General features: G+C 43.4%; 1 protein-coding gene across 2 annotated transcripts in view; it reads left to right on the top strand.

Annotated features, from left to right (window-relative positions):
- The window catches only part of LOC113417218 (alpha-2-macroglobulin-like protein 1), a 91,804-nt gene that overhangs the window by 60,467 nt on the left and 10,931 nt on the right, over positions 1–20,406 (top strand). For both annotated transcript variants that reach the window (XM_026675496.2, XM_087957150.1), the window contains 11 exons: positions 249–300; positions 729–812; positions 1,235–1,411; positions 1,703–1,784; positions 2,142–2,298; positions 3,283–3,357; positions 3,999–4,161; positions 4,662–4,813; positions 13,930–14,145; positions 15,088–15,209; positions 19,301–19,391. In XM_026675496.2, coding sequence (XP_026531281.2) covers positions 249–300; positions 729–812; positions 1,235–1,411; positions 1,703–1,784; positions 2,142–2,298; positions 3,283–3,357; positions 3,999–4,161; positions 4,662–4,813; positions 13,930–14,145; positions 15,088–15,209; positions 19,301–19,391 — 1,371 coding nt within the window. The remainder of the gene's footprint in view (positions 1–248; positions 301–728; positions 813–1,234; positions 1,412–1,702; positions 1,785–2,141; positions 2,299–3,282; positions 3,358–3,998; positions 4,162–4,661; positions 4,814–13,929; positions 14,146–15,087; positions 15,210–19,300; positions 19,392–20,406) is intronic.

The raw sequence follows: 20,406 nt of genomic DNA, 5'->3' as shown, positions 1-20,406 counted from the left end.
CCTCTTGACTTCACTCCAGATTCTTCTTCTCTTTCTCCTATAAACCCAGAAATGATTTTATAAAAATGGGTGATTTTGTAAAAATGGGATTATTTTCTTCAGTGTCAATACTTTTGAATCTTGCAGTGTTTTCAAGGCTACATCCAGGTGAATGGCTGCTCTTCTTTGCCCAGTCACAGGCTTGGCATTAAGAAAGTTCTCCAAAAACACACCATCAAACAACCCATAATTCGTTTTTCTTTCCACAGCCAGAAGGTGTCCTTGAAGAAAAAGCCCAGAACACTTTCCTATGCTCTTCAGGTATGGCTGAGCTGCATCTCTTGTTTAGTGTTACTGTATTTGTGGTGAGTCCACAGCGAAGATCAGCCTGTTTCTCTGAGAACCAGCTCTGCTATAAGAAGGCAACACAATGATATGTCTACCTGATATAGGACAGATGGAAGGAGCTACGGGGGGAAAGGCAGTGTGTTCTTTAGCTGGGAGAACTTCAGAAATGTGTGTTCTTCCTGCTCCGGTCTTTATGCAGGCCAGCTATCAGTGCTACCTCTCATGCTCATGTTCCTATTGGAAAAATGAGATGATTCTGTCCTGCACAACCAACCACTTGTTTGATAGAAAAGAAATGTTCTGGGTACTTGCAAAATGTTGTATGCAGTGAAATTTATCACAACTACATTTTTGTAGCTATTCTAATTCTGCATTTTTATTCACACATGTACTCCCTCCAGGAGAACCAGCATCCGAAGAAGTTTTCCTAACAATGCCAGAAGCAGTTGTGCAGGATTCTGGGCGGGCCACTGTATCTGTCATTGGTGAGAAAGATGTCTTCTTTTGCAAAGAGAGAGCAGACATGGCAGCAGGCTTAGTGCTTGACCATCACATGTTTTGTAGATATTTGAAAGGAGAAGCATTGAAAACGGAATGCTGCGTGTGCATTGTACTCTCCTATGCAGGTGAAAGTTGGGCAGCCTTGATTGCCAGACAAAGACAGGTTTTAAAAGCATCCTAGCCATGCATCTGCCATGGGCTGGCTTACTGAGGAACAGCATCTCAGCAAGTGCTCCATGATGTCATGTATTGGGCCCATGCCTGCCTGGCCAATTGTTTTACAATTCAGTTTGCAAGAACTTTCCTGAATGTAGTGTTTCAGTTTCTAGGAGGAAGAGAAAAGTTTTCTGGATTTGAAGGAAGGCAGATCTTTCATATTTGCTCCCTCTATTTTGTTAATATTCAGGAGACATTATGGGAGCTGCGCTAGAAAATATAGGCCAACTGCTTCAGATGCCCTTTGGCTGTGGTGAGCAGAATATGGTCAAGTTTGTTCCCAACACCGTTGTACTCCAATACTTGGAAGAAACCAATCAGGTGACTCTGGAATTAAGGAATCAGGCAATAGAGCACATGAAGAGTGGTGAGTTGGGTCTGTCTCTTATTTGGAAGGTCTTCTGGGGGAGTCCAGGCTTTGCAAGTACCAGGTGGCATCTAAGGACCAGATTAAGTCAGGACCTAACCTGCCATCCCATGACCATCCCTCCTTATACCAGTCATTTTTAGTGAATGTTAAATGCTTTCTGCATTTTTATATTTGGGAAGTTATTTTTATGTCTGAAGATGATGCTTTTGGGTTGAAATTGAAGAGCGCCAGCAGAGTCACATAGGATCAAGATAGACCTGAGAGCGTTCTTTCCTCCTTATTCTGCAGGATATCAACGGCAGCTGCTTTATAAACACAATGATGGCTCCTATAGTGCCTTTGGAAAACGTGACGAAGAGGGAAACACTTGGTAAGGGACTTGAGCAGAACAGCCATTTTTCTCAGAATGTTCTCTCCCATAAATTCACCAAATGACAGGTGGAAATACTTTTGGAGTTGCCAGCAGGGCTACTATGCCTTCCTCAAACAGAAGCAGCACGATCCCCCCCAAAATATATATATATATATATATTATTAGGAGGACACTGTCTGGGCCTGCCCTTTCATCCATCTACTATCATTCATCTACTTTTCTCTGGCTATTTGTCATAACTCTCAGGTGACCAGATGGCAGCTGCAAGATCATGAGCAGGTAACTATGGAGAAGTTGAAGGTGCTGCTACTTCTTCAGTATTTTCTCCCCCCCTCTCTCTTTTCTGCTGCCCAGGCTGACTGCATTTGTGGCCAAGGCTTTTGGCCAGGCAAAGCGCTACATCTATGTGGATGAAAGGCATATTCAGAATGCTGTGGACTGGTTGAAGAAACACCAACTTCCCAGTGGCTGCTTTGAAAGTGTGGGGAGGCTCTTTAACAATGCCCTGAAGGTAGGAACCATGTGATCTGAGGTAGTAGTGTAGGACAGGGGTCACCAACCTTTTGGAACTCAGGGACCACCAAATTCATAATTTTAAATCCCGGGGACCACTAATATAAATTTTGTCTGATGGTGGCTTGCTGACATTGGTGGGAGAGAGAGAGAGAAATCTGATCTCACCTCCCTCCCTCTCTCTCTCTCTCGCTCTCTCTCTCTCTTTCTCCCACACACACACAGAGGCAGGGGTGGGATTCAAATTTCATAGCAACCGGTTCTGTGAGCGTGGCCTAATTTGTGGGTGTGGCTTGGTGGTCATGAGACTGGCTGGGCATGGCTTGGATTTAAATATTATATATATTTATATAAATAATGAATTTTTTATAAAAAAGAGCAATTTTTATCCAAAATCAGGCGAAGCCGGCAGGCAGATTGAGTTGCTCACAGAATCACAGATTCATTCAGAGATCTGTGAGATTTGCTTGCAGTGAATCTGCACTGAATAATAAAAGTTTCAGTCCAAAGGAAGGTTCGGCTCTGCTTAAAAGCAAAGCCAAAGATCTAAAGATTAGCTAGAAAGCAAGAAATCCAACGATTTCCTGCTTTCTAAATCTAAATTAGATTTCCAGCTAATCTAAATCGCCCAGCACAGCAGAACAGCTGATGGCCGGGGGAAAAAAAGAAAAATAGCAAATTAGCAGGCAAGTTTGCCAGGTAAGGAGTGAGTGGGCGGGGAGGCTTCCCGTGGGCCATGTGGGCAGCGCAGCCTTGTGTTCCTGCGCAGCCTGGATTAATTGCTTTGGGGGGTGCTCTGGGGGTGACATTTCTCTGTGGCCCACCAAAATTTTCTCATGGACCACCAGTGGGCCACGGCCCACTGGTTGGCAACTGCTGGCGTAGGAGATACCTCTGTGAATCAAGGTGAATCAGGTGAATCAAGGTGTCAGGAAAAGGGCCCTTGTGACTTCACTTGCTGGCTTCTGCTCTATGTCTGCAGGGTGGTGTGGATGATGAACTCTCTCTGACAGCCTATGTCACTGCTTCTTTGCTGGAGCTGCACCTAGAGAAGAATGTAAGTCTTTGGGGGCTTTAATTTTTGTGCAGATCTCTGAGACATTGAATGCGATCTTCAATTGCTCTCAATGTGTAATCCTTTATGGAGGGAAGCAAACAGTATAGTATCCCAAGATTCTGTCTTATACCCAGTATTCTTCAGCATCTTCATAAATGATTCAGATGAGGGGATGGAATGGGAACTCATCAGATTTGCAGATAACATCAACCTGAGGGGAATAGCCAAGACCATAGTAGATAGCCTCAAGGTCCAGAAGAACCTTAACAGATCTGGCCTATCCAAGAAAATGCAATTCAGTAATGAGAAAAGTTTGGTTTTACACTTGGGCAAAAATAAATGCACGGGTATAGAATAGATGCTTCCAGAAGCAACTACTGTAGATTTTTCAGGTAGGGAATCCATTTGTGATTCCAAAGACAGTGAATGTAAGAAAGAGGGGTTGGAAGTAATCCATTTATGAACTTTGGGGGGGTATGTGGTACAGAAGACCAGCCAACCTCAGGGATGGGATAAGAAGAATCCAAATGCTGACAGAGGTTTTCTGCCCAATCATTTAGCTCTGTGTTGATCACAGAGAATAGAATATCCATATAGATATTATCCTGCTTGAAGCCTTACTGGTTATTTTGGAATTGTAGAGGAGCCTGGTAGATGATGCCTTACTCTGCCTGAAGAGAAACCTGAACTCTATAAACAATACCTACTCCAAAGCTTTGCTGGCTTACGTGTTCACGTTGGCTGGGGACACAGAGACCCGGCAACAGCTCGTCAAAGAATTAGAAGAGGAAGTTTTCAAAACAGGTAGGAGGAGCTATGTAGTCTTTCCCATGCTTTGCTTGTGGAAATTCTTTTCTGTGAATCTTGATGCATTCTGTGAACCTGGTTTATCCATAAGTAGATAAACTGCTTTCTTCTGAGATCTGTCAGTAATTTCCATGTTGCTAATAGAAATATATGATAAACATGAATTATTCTTTGATAATACATGTCTGTTGGAGGTTTGATTCCAGTACTTTCCCCTGCCTGATTTTGTTCACTGTCTCTGGAAGTGAACAACAAATCTATGTGTACATGCAAATAATATGTCTGAATAAAATTACATTCTTGAATGCTGCTGTATAGTGTTACCTCTTATGGCTACCCTCCCCCAAACAATAATCAAACAACAACAACAAAAACAGTGAGGGAGGGGGAACCAATGGTTTCTGCTTCAAAAAATAGTTTGGAAGAATATTGTAGGACTTAAGTCTTCAGTAGTGGGCTTTTTTATTTAATTGCAGTCTTTATTTTGATGTTTGCAGAAGATGTTCCAAATATTGAAACAATGGCCTATGTGCTGTTGGCTCACCTTTCTATGATGGAAGTATCCACAGATGATATCAACTATGCCTCTCAGTTGGTAGTCAACCTCAATAAACAACGGAATACTTATGGAGGATTTAGTTCCACCCAGGTAACACTGATTCTCATAGTTCCCATTTGTAGAGAAACAAATTGGGGGAGCAAAAGCTTTGCAAAGAATTTAATCTGAATTATGTAGAATCTGAATACACTGAATCTAAAAATTAAGGAAAATGGACATATTTGGAAGTAAAATTGCCTCTTCTGCTCATGGGACTTGAGGCACACAAAAATGTCATCAGTTCAAAATTTGTCACATGAAACCCTGTAGTAGAATTAGGAAATATGGGATAAGAGTGTATGTTTCTGTTGTTGATTAAGAACAGCAGCAACTTACTTGCCTTAATGATTAAGAAGAGTGGTATTATGGCACAACAGGTTCCCAAAAATTGTGACTTTGTAGATATAAACCAAGCTTTGAAAATTATTAAAAACATAAGAGGAGAAACAATGTGTGTAAGGAGATTATTTTTCAAACCATAAGTTGCAACATTGTCTTTGACAGTTTGGTTTTGCTGGCTAGACAAAAGAAGTTGGAATTCACAATACTGAGAGAGTTACCTATTGTCCAATCAGAATTAGTTGCATTCATTGACAAGATCCTTGATCTTCATAGAAGTTTACTGCTATGTCCAGCGCTCTCACTCCAGTCCACGTTTCTAGAGGGCGCTATGCTGCGTCCTGATTGGTTAGCCATCTGACAGCTGAGTATATAAAGAGCTGTCAGATGGGAGTCCAGCTGTTGCCTTTAGCTGGACAGCCATTGTTGTTAGCTGCCTTGTTGGCAATGGGTGGGATTCAACTGGTGTTAGTACTGGTTCGGTGTGAGTGTGTTTTGCACACGCTGCATGCACATGTGCAACATTAGGGTGGGATTCAAATTTCTTAACAACTGGGTCTGTGGGCGTGGCTTAATTTGTGGGTGTGGCTTGGTGGTGGCTGGGTGTGGCTTGGTCACAAGACTGGCTGGGCATGGCTTGGTGGTCATGTGACTATGTGGGTGTAACCAACTCAATGTTACTCATGTCAAGGGGTGACACGCCTGACTCCTCCTCTCCCTGCCATTCCTTGTCACACCCAGCCTCAACTTATCTATAGTTCTGTAAAAATGTTGTTCACCTTTTTTTGACTTTATTATCTACATACTATAGATGTACTTTCATGGACAACTGAAAAGAGAAAATGGCTCACATGCTTTGCCCAAGAGTGTGATAGGCAACAGGGTTTTAAGGAGCTGCCAGAAAGATTGGGGGGCGGGGGGCGGCAATGTATTTTCCAAAGCACCAGAAGGAAAACAAGAAGCAATGGATAGAAACTGAACAAAGAGAGAAGCAAGCTAAGACTAAGGAGAAACTTCTTGACAGTAAAAACAATTAACCAGTGGAACTGCTTGCCACCAGAAGTTCTGGGTGCTCCGACACTGGAGGTTTTTAAGAAAAGACTGGACAGACATTTCTCTGAAATGGTATATAGGGTTCCCCCCAAGGTCCTTTCTAAGTGTTATTCTGATATTCTGACACCTTTCCCAGGACCTCTACTCAGAGTTTGGCATCCTCAGTTTCGTGCCTGAGCAGGGGGTTGGACTAGGAGACCTCCAAAGTCCCTTTCAGCTCTGTTAAACACACATGTATTTATGCTCTGTACTATAGACATTGAATGCATGTATTGTAAACCCTGAAAAATACCTCGGTTTTGCCAGTAAAATCACTCTAGGTGTAGGTACAGTATAAAATATTAATATACAATAAATAATGGAACAATTAAAAATAATACCAGAGTTTTATCCCGCCCTTTCCTTCCTATTTTTTCTTTCTTTCTTTCTTTCTTTCTTTCTTTCTTTCTTTCTTTCTTTCTTTCTTTCTTTCTTTCTTTCTTTCTTTCTTCCTATTTCTTTTTCTTTCTTCCTATTTCTTTTTCTTTCTTTCTTCCTTTCTCTTTCTCTCCCTCTTTCTTTCTTGCTCTTTCTTCCTCTCCCTTTTTCTTTCTTGCTCTTTCTTTCTTGCTTGCTTGCTTGCTTGCTTTCTCTCTCTCCCTTCCTCTTTCTTTCTTTCTTTCTTTCTTTCTTTCTTTCTTTCTTTCTTTTTCTTTCTTTCTTTCTTTCTTTCTTTCTTTCTTTCTTTCTTTCTTTCTTTCTTTCTTTCTTTCTTTCTTTCTTTCTTTCTCTATCTCTCTTTCTTTCTCTCCCTTCCTCTTTCTTTCTTGCTCTTTCTTTCTCCCCCACCCCACCCTCTCTCTCTCTCTCTCTCTCTCTCTCTCTCTCTCACACACACACACACACACACACACACACACACACACACCTGGTCTGGGACAAACTGAATGATCTGGTGAGCTCCAGTCAGCAGCGGGTGGCAGGAAAAGGAAGAAAGGAGGGGTTGGCGTGTGGGTGCAGCAAGGCCTTGAGCACCCCCCACCCCTCCCAAAGCACCTTCGCGTGCATTGATGATGGCGGCTGCAGTGAAGCCTTGAGCACACACACCCCACCCCAGTCCTCCCTAAGGCAAAGCATCTCTGCGTGTGGCGGCAGCTGCAGCAGGGCCTTGAGCATCCCCCCACCCTGGTCCTCCCAAAGGCAAAGCACCTCTGCATGTGACGGCGATGGCTGCAGTGGGACCTTGAGCACCCCCCCCCCCAGCCCCCCCCAAAACACCTCCGCTGGTAGCAGAGGTGGCAGAAGCAAGCAAGCATGGGAAAGGGCTCCAGTCATTGCCGCGATCTCCTGTTTGCTTCCCAATCAGGCCTGGCCTGCAAGGGAAGCGAGTGGGAGATCATGGCACCGGAGCCCTTCCCCATGCTTGCTTCTCAAGCCAAAGTTTCTCTGCGTGCATAAGCGCTTAGGGGGAGTGCATAAGCGCACCAACGTGCCTACCTTCCCTGTCCTATTGATTCTTTTTATTTTTCTTATATGTATTTATTTCATGTATTTATAAAAATGTTTATACTTATCCCTATTATCTTGTAAGCGATTGACAAATCAAATAAATAAATAAAATAAATACATAAATTTCCCCGGCCCTCCCAAAGTACTTCCACGTGCACTGGCGGTGGCAGCCCTGGCTACCTCCCGTAAGCAGCACCGTCACCACAGCACCTCCACCTGCTTCCTTTCGTTTTGCCCCCAGGAGAAGTGGGCAGAGGCAGCTGAGGCACTGTGGTGATGGCCCTGCTTACGGGAAGCAGCTGGGTCCGCCGCCCTATTGGTCAGAGCACTGCCGCCACAGCTCGCTGTGCCGCAGCCTCCACGTGGTAGGGAGAGCTGGGAGAGCACCATGTGGTGGCTTAGCCGGCCAACTAAGCCTGGGGATGGGGGGGCAGGTAGGTAGGCCCCAGCCAGTGCCACCAGCGGGATGGGGCCGCACCGGTGGGAAAGTCAGCCAGCCAAGCCCAGGGATGGAGGGGCATGTAGGTAGGCTGGGTGAGGCCCAGGGAGCTCTGTAGATGGCTGGGCAAGGCACAGGGAGCCCCGGAGATGGCTGGGGGAGACCTGGAGAGCCCCAGAGATAACTGAGGGAGGCTTGAGGAGGACCAGGGACAGTGGGGGAAGGGCTAGCACAACTCACAGGCTTGAGCAGGCAGATCAGGGCTACTCAGTTGGAGTTAGGGTTAGCCTAACTCAGCTGGAAGGAACAATGAAGAGGCTCGTGTCAGCTCCAGGCTGCTTCTCTCACCTGCTCTTGCTGGAAGAGCCTCTCCTGGCAGAGCAAAAAGCTTGCAAGTCCCCCTCCCTTCAGGAAACAGCTCCTGGGCAGCAGAGAGAAACAGGATTCAATCGGGCTGCTTCTCTGCTGCCCAGGAGCTGTTTCCTGAAAGGAGGGGGACTTGCAAGCTTTTCGCTCTGCCACAGCAAAAGGCAGGCAGCAATGGCTGGCCTGGCGGGTGGGCAATAGCAGGCTGCAGGCATGTCACGCATGCGCACAATGTTGCACATGTGCGATAGGGACTGGACTGGGCAGGAAGCGGAGAAGCGGGTGGAGAGGGGCGATTTACCGGTTCTCCGAACTACTGGGAACCGTAACAACCGGTTCTATCGAACCGGTGTGAACCGGTAGAATTCCACCCCTGCTGACAAGTGCTGCGCATGGGTGCACATCATTTGAAAGTGCTCTTCTTTCCTGCTTTTTCAACCTCAGCTGTGCTAGGCAAAGCAGCTGAAGTTGAAAAAGCAGGAAAGAAAGGACAGCCAAGAGCCCAGGCAGGCGGGTGGGCCAAACAGACGACCAGAAGGTCGTCGCAGCGAACCAGTTTGCTGTCAGCTACACTTCAGAGCTACCAATTCTATAGAACTTGGCTGAACCGGTAGCATCCCACCCCTGGTTTGCAACCGTTGTTAGAAATACATTGTTAGCCTACTGTTTCTGTCTTGCCTCAAGTCATTCTCCCTCCAGTTCTCCATATAGAATACTGGTGACGAAGGTGGGATTATTTGATTGAGGCGACTGAATGAGCGTTTCGGGAGGCATTACTAAATACCTTGAGCTGAAGGCACTCTAAGAGCCGTTCACTAAATACTTGAGTTGAGCTCTGATGACAAGAGGTTGTAAGCAAATTTCCACAGATGCACTTGCCAGTTGTCACGATTCTGACAGGAATGGCTGCGCTAACCACTTTTGCGGTTTTTAACTCAGCCGCGGAAACGTGTGACTCTTACATTGCACATTTTGAGTGTTTCCTTGAGGCCAATGATTATGTTAGACTCTCTAGCAATCAGAAAAAGGCCTATTTTTTAAAGTTTTTGTGGGTCTGAAATGTTTGAGACCGCTCGGGCTCTCCTCACACCACAGAAAGTGCACTTGGTACTCTGGGAAGCACTACTGGCTAAACTAAAAAGCCTCTATGTGCCAATGCCATCTCGAATTGCCCGCCATCATGCCTTCCACCACAGGAACCAGGAGGAAGGTGAGAATATTAATCAATTTGTGGCAGCCCTGAGATCGGCAGCATTCTATTGTGATTTTAGAGACCTAGATGATGTCCTTCTGGATTGAGTGGTCTGCAGAGTCTGAGACCTCCGACTACAGCGCCACTTCCTGGCAAAGACTGATCTAACACTTCAAACCACGCTAGATAAAGCCTGCACTGCCGAAATGTTAATCCTTAATCGAGCTCTCCAGCAGAGGACATATCCTGTTCCGGTGGTTCAGCACCAAATTAGATCTGGCCAGGCATATCAGCAGCTCCCTGTTGACAATGCCACTGCTGAGGCCCAGACAATAGTGACGCACAGGGTACTTTTAAGAGTCGCCGTCTCCAGTTTGGAGTCAGCATGACATCTGGCATTTTTCAACGTCTGATGGAGCAGCTGCTCCAGGGCATAGTCCCTTATTTTGATGATATCCTTGTCTCAGCAGCAACCCCCCTGACCTCCTATTATGTCGCCTGTGAATGATACTGCACAGATTCCAAGAAGTAGGACTTAGATTAAGTAAAGACAAGTGAAAATTGGTGTACCACAGATGGAGTTCCTAGGCTGTTTAATAACGCCGGTGGGCTATATCCAACTGCCACTAAAGTGCAAGCAATACAGAAGGCACCTACCCCTACCCATAAGACGATGGTCACCCAGAGATAGGATGAAAGCCCTGGGCTGCAGTTATATTTGGTGGCTCAATTTGGATCTGGACATTGCTAATTGGGTAAACAAATGCAAGCCTTGCCAAGAGGCAAAGGCAGCATCACCCAAGGCACCTATTCAGCAATGGGAAACCTCCTGTGTACCTTGGTCTAGATTACATGTAGATTGGTCTAGATTACATGTAGATTTTGCTGGTCCATTCAAGGGGAAAACTTTCCTAATAGTGGTGGCTGGAAGTCATTCTTATGTCGTCTACCACATCTGAGGCTGTGATTAGGTTTTTCCAAAAATTATTCACGACCCATGGACTCCCATATCTAGTGGTATTTGATAATGGGCTGCAGTTTATTTCAGGACCAATCGGGGTATTCCTGGCAGGACAGGGTATCCATCATGCATTAATCACCCCTTTTTACCCCTCGAGCAATGGGCAAGCGGAACAGATTGTACGCTCCACTAAGGAGGCTTTGGGAAAAATGGCCTCTTGGGACTGGCAAGCGAAAGTGGCAAAATACCTATTAGTACAGCTTGCAACACCATGCCCCTTGACTAATTGCAGCCCAGCCGAACTTTTAATGGGCCAACAGTTGAGGACTACCCTCAACTGACTACACCCAGATTATGCCCCAGAAAAACCCCTAGATTCAACTGGGAAAATACAGTTATTTAACCCAGGGGCCTATGTATCAGAGGTGGTATTCAACAGGTTCTGACCAGTTCGGAGAACCGGTAGCAGAAATTTTGAGTAGTTCAGAGAACCGGCAAATACCACCTCTGACTGGAGATTTTACAGTATCCTTCCACTGCCATGCCCACCAAGCCACACCCACAGAACCGGTAGTAAAAAAAATTTGAATCCCACCACTGCTACGTATATGCCAGAAATTATGCAGGAAACCCCCTGTGGTTATCGGGACAAATTGTGGCTGTTACGAGACTCTATTCCTACAGGGTAGAATTAGAGGACGGCAAACTATGGAGGTGTCATACTGATCAGTTAAGGGGGCGGGGAAATGCTAAACCTTTAGAATGGGCCCAGGCAGGGAACCCTGAAAATTCAATGCCAAATCAACCCACTGCTGTGAACACACCCACCAGCACTGAAACATCGACCGAGAGGCAAACTAACCGGCAGTTCTAGACCAAGGTCTGGCAGAATTGTTGTTGGCTGAAGCTGTGGCACAATATCCAAGAAACTCAGGAGCTACGGAAAATTGTCCTCAAGCTCCAACCGCCAAGTCTGAACAAAGACGATCAAGGCGGATCAGGTGCTGACCAGCTTATCTCGACGAATACACATGTGCCATGCTAGGTGGAAAGTAGTGCTGTGTCCAGCACTTTCACTCCGGTCCTTTCTAGAGGGTGCTACACTGCATCCTGATTGGTTAGCCATCTGACAGCTGAGTATGTAAAGAACTGTCAGATGGGAGTCTGGACATTGCCGTTAGGTGGACAGGCATTGTTGTTAGCTGCCTCGTTGGCAACCATTGTTAGAAATAAACTTATTAGCCTGCCATTTCTGTCTCACCTCAAGTCATTCTCCCTCCAGTTCTCCATATAGAATATTTACCAGAGGTGGTATTCAGCCAGTTCGCAATGTTTCTGGAAACCTGGTAGCAAGAATTTGATGTGGTTCGTGGAACTGGTAGCGACTTCTGGCTGGCCACGCCCCTGAACCAGTTCCCTGGTCCCTGGTTGCTCAGTTGCCCCACCCACCTGATGCTCGCTCGCTTGCTCGCACAGCTCACCCGCCCGGCGCTTGCTCCACCCAGTCACTCCTCCCTTCCTATGTGGCACACTGGGCCCTTCATGGCTTGCCTAACCTGACTTCCCCACATGGTGCCTGCACCCCAGTTGAGCAGCCTGATCTACCTGCCCTGCTCACAGGTAAGCCTGCATTGTGCTAGGCCCTCGTCCACCCTCCAGGGCTTTTCCAGGTCTCCCTCCCCACTGTGTGGGGCCTTTCTGGGTGTGAGAAGGCCAAGGTGGGGCATCTTTTTCAGGCCAGTCCAGAGGGAGGGGGGACAGCGGTGGCCAAAGCGCGGCTATGGGAAGCAGCCCCAGGATTCCAGGATTCCCTTTCGGGGCATCCCCACCCACCCCTCTCAGCCCCATCCCTAACGCGGCAGAGAATGCAAGCGGGAAACCTTTCCATTTGCTTTCTACCTGCCTTTCAGGGCGCCCCTGCCCACCGCCCCCCCTCAGCCCATGTGCTTCAAAAGGGAGGGCGGATGGATGTTCCAGCGCTGCTGCTTTCTTCATTATCCCGCCGCTCGCTGTTCTGGAGTTTGCCCAATAAGTTCTTTCCAGAAAAGGTGTGTGTGTGTGAGAGTCAAGGAAGGAAGGGAAGAAAGGAAGAAAGGGAGGAAGGGAGGAAGGGCAAGAAGGAAAGAGCAAGAAAGGAAGAGGAAGGGAGAGAAAGAAATAAAGAGGAAAAAAGAAAGAGAAAGAAAGAAAAATAGGAAGAAAGGAAAGAAAGAAAGAAAGAAAAAGAAAGAAAGAAAGAAAGAAAGAAAGAAAGAAAGAAAGAAAGAAAGAAAGAAAGAAAGAAAGAAAAGAAAGAGGAAGGGAGAGAAAGAGAGAGAAAGAAAAAAGAAGAAGGAAGAGGGGGAGAGAGAAAACTCAGTGCTATTATTTTTAATTGTTCCATTATTTATCATATATTAATATTTTACACTGTCCCTATACCTAGAGTGATTTTATTGCCTTTCTTTTGCCCAGGTATTTTTCAGGGTTTACAATACATGCATTCAATGTCTATAGTCCAGAGCATAAATACATGTGAGTTGAAAGGGACCTTGGAGGTATTCTAGTCCAACCCCCTGTTCTGCCAGGAAAACTGAGCGTGCCAAATTCTGAGTTGAAGTCCTGGGAAAAGTGTCAGAATAACAGAATAGCACTTAGAAGGGACCTTGGAGGGAACCGTATACCATTTCAGAGAAATGGCTATCCAGTCTTTTGTTAAAAACTTCCAGTGTTGGAGCACCCAGAACATTTGGTGGCAAGCAATTCCACTGGTTAATTGTTCTCAGTGTCAGGAAGTTTCTCCTTTCTCTTAGGTTGCTTCTCTCTGTGTTCAGTTTCCATCCTGCTTTGAACAAACATTGTTTGCCTTCTGGTGCTTTGGAAAATACATTGCCGCCCCTTTCTTTCTGGCAGCTCTCTAAAAGCCTGTTGCCTATCACCCTCTTGGGCAAAGCATGTGAGCCATTTTCTCTTTTCAGTTGTCCATGAAAGTACATCTATAGTATGTAGATAATAAAGTCAAAAAAAGGTGAACCACATTTTTACAGAACTATAAATATGTTGAGGCTGGGTGTGACAAGGAATGGCTGGGGGGGGGCAGGCGAGGCACCCCTTGACATGAGTGACATTGAGTTGGCCACACCCACCCAGTCACATGATCACCAAGCCACGCCCACACAGTCATGACCACCCCAGTCACATGGCCACCAAGCCACGCCTACCCAGTCATGTGACCCTAAGCCACGCCTGCAGGACCGGTAGTAAAAAATTTTGAATCCCACTGATATTTACCATGTAATTCCAAAGATACATTGTCTTCTAATCCATCAAAACTGTTTTCTTGATACCAGGATACTGTGATTGGCCTGCAGAGCTTAGCCAGATATGCAGCCTTGACATATGTTGAGATAGAAAATCTAAACTTGATAATGAAATCCGGCAAAGGCTTCCAGCATGAATTCCATCTGAACAAGCAAAATCAGCTGGTGCTCCAGCAGGCCTCTCTTCCAGAGATCCCTGGTCAATACAAGATGGAGCTCTCAGGGCATGGCTGTGTTTATGTGCAGGTGAGCCTGGGGATAGCTTTAGCTTTTGCTCCTGGAAACAGCATAAGATGTTCAGTCCATGACCATTTTATAGACAGTCATGCACACAGGATATTAGGTGTGCTTTTAAAAACTTTGTGGAGTCCTGAGAAACAAATGGGTGGTCTTGTCTAACAACAGATCCTCAGCTAATAACTAATTAAATGTACTGGCTGTAGCAATTTTTTTAAAAAGTAACACTAATTCTTTTTGTGATAAAGCATATCATATTTTTGGTATGACAAAACAACCATAACTTTAAATAAATAAAGGGTAATTGTTCAGGAGTCTCCAAGATGAAAAAGAGTTCTAGTATTGGTGTTGAATGAACACAATATATTGCTCTGTTATCTGATTAACTCCATTCATTCATTCACATTCGAACTCAAAACTTGCTGTGATGCTGGAAAGATAAAGACTTCATTGAATCTTGATCTTAACTCTTGATGACTACCTGGACACATATATATTGGGGTCATAGCAACAACACAGAGGTAGTTTGCTGTTACTTTCTTCTTCAACAAATGCATTTTTAACTTTCCAATCTGATCTACATTCCTGGAATTTCTTAATGAGCAATTGATAATTGGGGTGGACTTGGGAAGAGGGATGATTCTGCAAGTGGTATGAACTGGGCCACTTTCTTGTAACATGTTTTAGATACCATTTTTGATTTGGGCATAATCAATACATTTGATAAATTTCAGTACCTTGGCTCCAGAAGATGACATAGGCTGTGCTTGCCTATATTGTATGCAGTAGTTTTATGGAACTTGGAGCAGGTGTTTCAAGATATGTAATCAAATGATGGGAGAGGATTAAGTAGTTTGGACAACATAGTATTACTTTGCACTTTCCAGTTTGGGAATAGCTATTGTTTTAATGCAGCAACTTAGAACATAATAGCATGCTTCTCTCCCTTAGACTAATCTTCGATATAACAGGATGCCTCCAGAGTCTGATGCTTTTGCTTTGAGAGTGGAAACATCACCAAACAAATGCACCCAGAGTTCCAGGAAATCTTTTGAGATCCGACTTGAAGTGAGGTACTGTGCTTTTCATAAACCCCCAGTTCCTGGTGAATCACAGTAGAAGTTTCTATTAGACAGTATGAAATAATGGTCATGATGATACTATGACATTGTTTTTCACAGTATAAGCCTCTGAGAACTAGAGTTCTCTTATTAGATGCAAGATTGTCAGTGGCATTGATAGACATTAGTTGTAGCTGAATTAAAGATTTAGATGATAGAAGGGGAATTTTTCAAATTTGAAGACGACAGCAAAGGGGAACACTTTAGAAGATAGGCTCAAGATTCAGAAGTCTTGTACACTGGGCCCTATCCAACAAAATGCAGTTCAGTGGTGAGAAAAGTAAGGTTTTACACTTAGGAAAGAAAAATCAAATGCACAGATATAGAATATGTGGTACTAGGCTCAATAGAAGAATCTGAGTCCTAGCAGACAACCACTTAAATATGAGCCAGCAGTGTGTTGCAACTGCCAAAAAATTCAATGCAATTCTCGGCTGCATCAGAATCAGAATCCCTGATTCTGAGGGACAGAATCAGGATGCTTTGATGAGACCTCACTTGGAATACTGCATCCAGTTTTGATCACCACAATACAAAAAGATGTTGACAGTCTATAAAGAGTTAAGAAATGAGTAACAAAGTTGATTAGGGTATTGGAAGCTAAAATTTGAAGAATGATTGCGGGAACTGGGTATGTCTCATCTAACAAAGAGAAGGATTAGATAGCAAGAAGAAGGGGTCAATCAACCTATTCTCCACCTAAAAGCAGGACAAGAAGTAATTGAAACTTATCAATGAGATATCCAACCTAGAACTAAGGAGAAATTTCTTGACAATGATAACAATCAGGGTCTCCTGATGGAGCAGGGGATTGGACTAGAAAACCTCCAAAGTCCCTTCAAACTCTGTTATTCTGTTACTCAAGAGCTCATTAGCATTTGTTTTATAGCTTTGTGCTCCCTTTAATTCTTCCTACTTTCTCCAACAGTTTTCCCCCCATACCCCAGCTATATGATTTCCTCCATTCATGAGGTGGGAAGAGCACATTGCTTTGAGAGGTAGTTGTCCTCACTGTGGCATTCTTGCTGCCCCTCTAAGATGAGGCCAAAGTTGGGGTGAGGTTACAACTGTTGAAGTCTGCTTTAGGAGAATCATAGAGCTACTGTGTTTGCTGGAGAGAAAAATAACAACTTTTTCTCCACCATGGCAAAGCTCTGTATTTGCTGCAGAGGAGAAAAATCATATGATGAAGGTTACTGATGGGAATAGCAACCTGGTGGAATATCCTCCATATGGGTGCTTTTTTTCCTGAAAGCCAAAAAAAAAAAAAAAAAGGTTGCTGTTATCTTTAATAGCCAAAGCAGAAATGGCTTTAGAGGAAACAGAGCCCCAGGGCTAGATGGAAAGAGGAAGTCCTGTATTGGTCCTTTTAGTCCTGTATAGGCCCTAGGCTCTTTCTGTTTTTTAAATGTCTATTTATTAAAAGTTTTATATAAAGTAAAATATAAATCTAAAGAAAAAGAACAAGAAAAAGAAGCAAATTCAAGTTATGGAATATAATGACTTCGGATCTTCTGTATAATAGTTGTTTACAATCTTGTTATCTTCTGCCCCTCTTAAATATTATGCAAAACCCTTACTTAATTTGTATCTTTTAAACCTGAAAGCCATAAATCATATTCTTTTTTCAACATATAAAAGTTCATATAAGATTTCCAGTTTTTCAAAAAAAAAATCCTTGTTGATTTTTTCTCTCAAATGAAACAAGTCATCTTATCCATCTCCCACATTTTCACAATCCATTCCTCCACTATGGGAGTTTGATCATTCTTCCATTTTTGAACACATAATATTCTTGCTGCAATTACCATATGCAAAAATCAGTCTATCCTGAATGTTTTCTAAGTAATTATCCAGAGGTCCCAATAAAAAAAGTGATTTCTTTGTAACATACTGTAGCCCTCAGTCTATTTCTCCTTGTGAATCAGAATATTCTATAGGAGATTGTATTGCCTTTCCTGATGGAAAACACTACTTTGATCCATCTCCAACCCATCTTAGCAGCAGATTGGTGCCAAATGGAGGATCTGTCCTCACTAAACAGTTAGCAAACCATCTTCTTGTCAAGATGAGGCCTAAAAATCTACAGTGGAAGAGAACATAGAAGAGAACTCTGAGCTCTCCACATTTTCTACTCACAAACTCATTTGGAAACTACTTCTGTAAATCGTCCCTGCCTATATATATTAAAAGATAGGTATTCTATGTCCAATCAGGTGTTTGTTATAAGAAAATATTCCTATACACCTTTGTGCTGATAATGGTAGTTCTGATTATGACAAAAAAGAGGAAGAAGCTGCCAACCATTTAGAAAATACCCCAGCCTGTCTTCTCTTAGTATAATTCATGTATACCAGGCTTAGGAATCCTGATCATCCATACACTGCTAGATTAAGTTCCTGACTTTTTTCAGTTTTGGATTGCTGACTGAATCTTCTGAGGTGTGTGTTTTTATAACATCTTCCACAACATGTTTTTTTTTTTTTTTTTGCATATTAACCTTAGTTGACCACGAATTTGGTTATAAAGATCTTGTTGCAAGTAGCAACTTCTCCCATATTAAAAAAATGCGGATATCTAAATTTCTATAGACACAGAAATATATTTTATTGTTCTGGAATGTTGAGAAATAGAGATGCTCAGCAGAGATACAAAATACCTTTATACTGTATGTATTCACAGCTGTGGCCAGGGGAGGGTGGGAAGAAAGAGATATATGAGTTAGGTGAGTCAAATATATCACAAGCTAAAAATGAAATTCAACTGATAGTCACAATAGGCTTTGGCAAGTTTTTTTTTGCAACACGTTATTATGCAGTCTACATCAAATGGAAAAAATGGCAACTTGACATGAAATCAGACTCACATCTCAATGCCGTTAAGCTGTCTTGCAAGAAAATTTGCAGCAAACAAATCTGGCTGGCATGCTTATGAAGATATTAATTCCAAAGTAATTATCCACAGTACAATATGTACGGGGGCTATCCACAAAATAGATTACATTTTCGTCTATAGCAAGAAGGGGCGGAGCTAGCGTGGCCATCTTTGGTCTGTGCGTCCGCCGCTCAGTCTGCATCTAGTCGTGCTAGTGGGAGGTTCGTATCGTTGCCGTTATTTCACAGCAAACATTTGAAATGTGTGCTGCAATTGAAAAATCCCGCAAGTTGTGAGGTGCGATCAGTGATAAGGTTTTTGTTGGCAAAAAACCATAAACCGATTGAAATTTTAATTGAAAAAATTGAAAAACTAAGAAAAGCAATTCAGAACAAGCGTAGAGGAAAGTTAAGCTCAAAAATTTTGTTCCAAGCCAGGTCTTCATCCTCGGAAACAAGTGGTAGTTGCTTGGTGCAAGATCGGGGCTGTAGGGCGGATGAGGAAAAATCTCCCACTTGAAAGCATTCAGGACTTCTCGAATGCGATTTGCTGTGTGTGGTCGGGCATTGTCATGCAAAAACAAAATTTTTGAGCTTAACTTTCCTCTACGCTTGTTCTGAATTGCTTTTCTTAGTTTTTCAATTTTTCAATTAAAATTTCAGTCGGTTTATGGTTTTTTGCCAACAAAAACCTTATCACTGATCGCACCTCACAACTCGCGGGATTTTCAATTGCAGCACAGATTTCAAACGTTTGCTGTGAAATAACGGGCAATGATACAAACCTCCCACTAGCACGACTAGATGCAGACTGAGCAGCGGACGCACAGACCAAAGATGGCCACGCTTAGCTCCGCCCCTTCTTGCTACAGACAAAAACGTAATCTATTTTGTGGATAGCCCTCGTACAAATACAAATAAACTGTAGTCCTCAAAGTGAAGCTAAATATGTGTTAATAAGCCAAGGTAATCTTACCAAATCCTTGTCTGAGAGTAAGACTAGTCAAAAATGATAGAAATTATATATTCTATTTATGTCTGAGAGGCCATTCAAACCTCAAGTGAGAAACCTCATTCATCCCTCAAAAAGAATGAAGCTAATGGGATTCATCTTTTACTATGTTATGACAATTCCTTGCTTCTTTAAACTCCCTTCCTTTTCCTCCACAGTTACACAGGTCAACGAGAGGCAAGCAATATGGTTCTATTGGATGTGAATATGATATCTGGGTATATTCCTGTAAAGAAATCTGTAACAAAGGTGAGATATTTAAACTTTTGACAATTTCATCTCATTACATTGTTATGTAGAATCTAAAGACAGACTTAAAATACTCAAGCAATGCATCTGAACATCTAGAAACAAGTAAAGCTATTACTAAAAGCCAACAAGGATTTGTCAAAAACAGATCATGCCAAACAAACATTATTGCATGCTTTGACAAAGTGACTAAATTAGTGGTACAGCAAAATGCTGTGGATGTAATATACTTGAACCTCTGTAAGGCATTTGACAAAGCTGACCATAACCTCTCATACTTCTTGATAAGATAGAACAATGTGGGATAGATAGCATCATGAACAGATAGATTCATAACTGGCTGACAAACTACATGTAGTTCTCAATGGAATTGCATCTACATGGAGGGATGCATGCATTGGGTACCCCAAGGTTGTATGTTAGGCCCAGTACTTCAATATTTTTATAAATAATTTAGTTGATGAGATAGAAGGAGAGCTCATAAGATTTGCAGATGACACCAAACTGGTGGGAATAGCCAGCATTTTAGAAAACAGGCTAAATACAGACTTGAATACTGGGCCCTATCTAATAAAATGTATTCAGTGATGAAAAAAGAAAGGTTTTATACTTTGCCAAGAAAAGAACCGCACAGATGTAGAATAGGTGATACCTGGCTCAACAGCAATAACTGAGAGGGATCTATGAATCCTAGTGCAGGGGTCGCCAACCTTTTGGACCTCAGGGAACACACACACACACACACACACACACACACACACACACGGTATTCAGCTTTGTTCGGGTATTTTCCCACGTCATTATAGTTGTGCTTTTAAAGTTGTAGCAACGTTTCGGCAGAATCTCATCTGCCATCATCAGGCTTCTGTATTGTGTTCGTCTGTGAGTCAGACTTTCACAGCCGTTTCAATTTTACATTTGGGGCTAGCCTACTGCTGTGCCAGAATGGTTTTAGAATGGTGTGTGATTGGAGCTGCCATCTCTCTATAACTACTGGTGGTGGGGGCTGGTGTGC

The sequence above is a fragment of the Notechis scutatus genome, chromosome 2, assembly GCF_049901735.1.
Source record: "Notechis scutatus isolate UNSWTSFEM ecotype Mainland chromosome 2, rNotScu1.2, whole genome shotgun sequence".
Classification (NCBI taxonomy): Eukaryota; Metazoa; Chordata; class Lepidosauria; order Squamata; family Elapidae; genus Notechis; species Notechis scutatus.
This window is presented reverse-complemented; position numbering and strand designations above follow the sequence as displayed.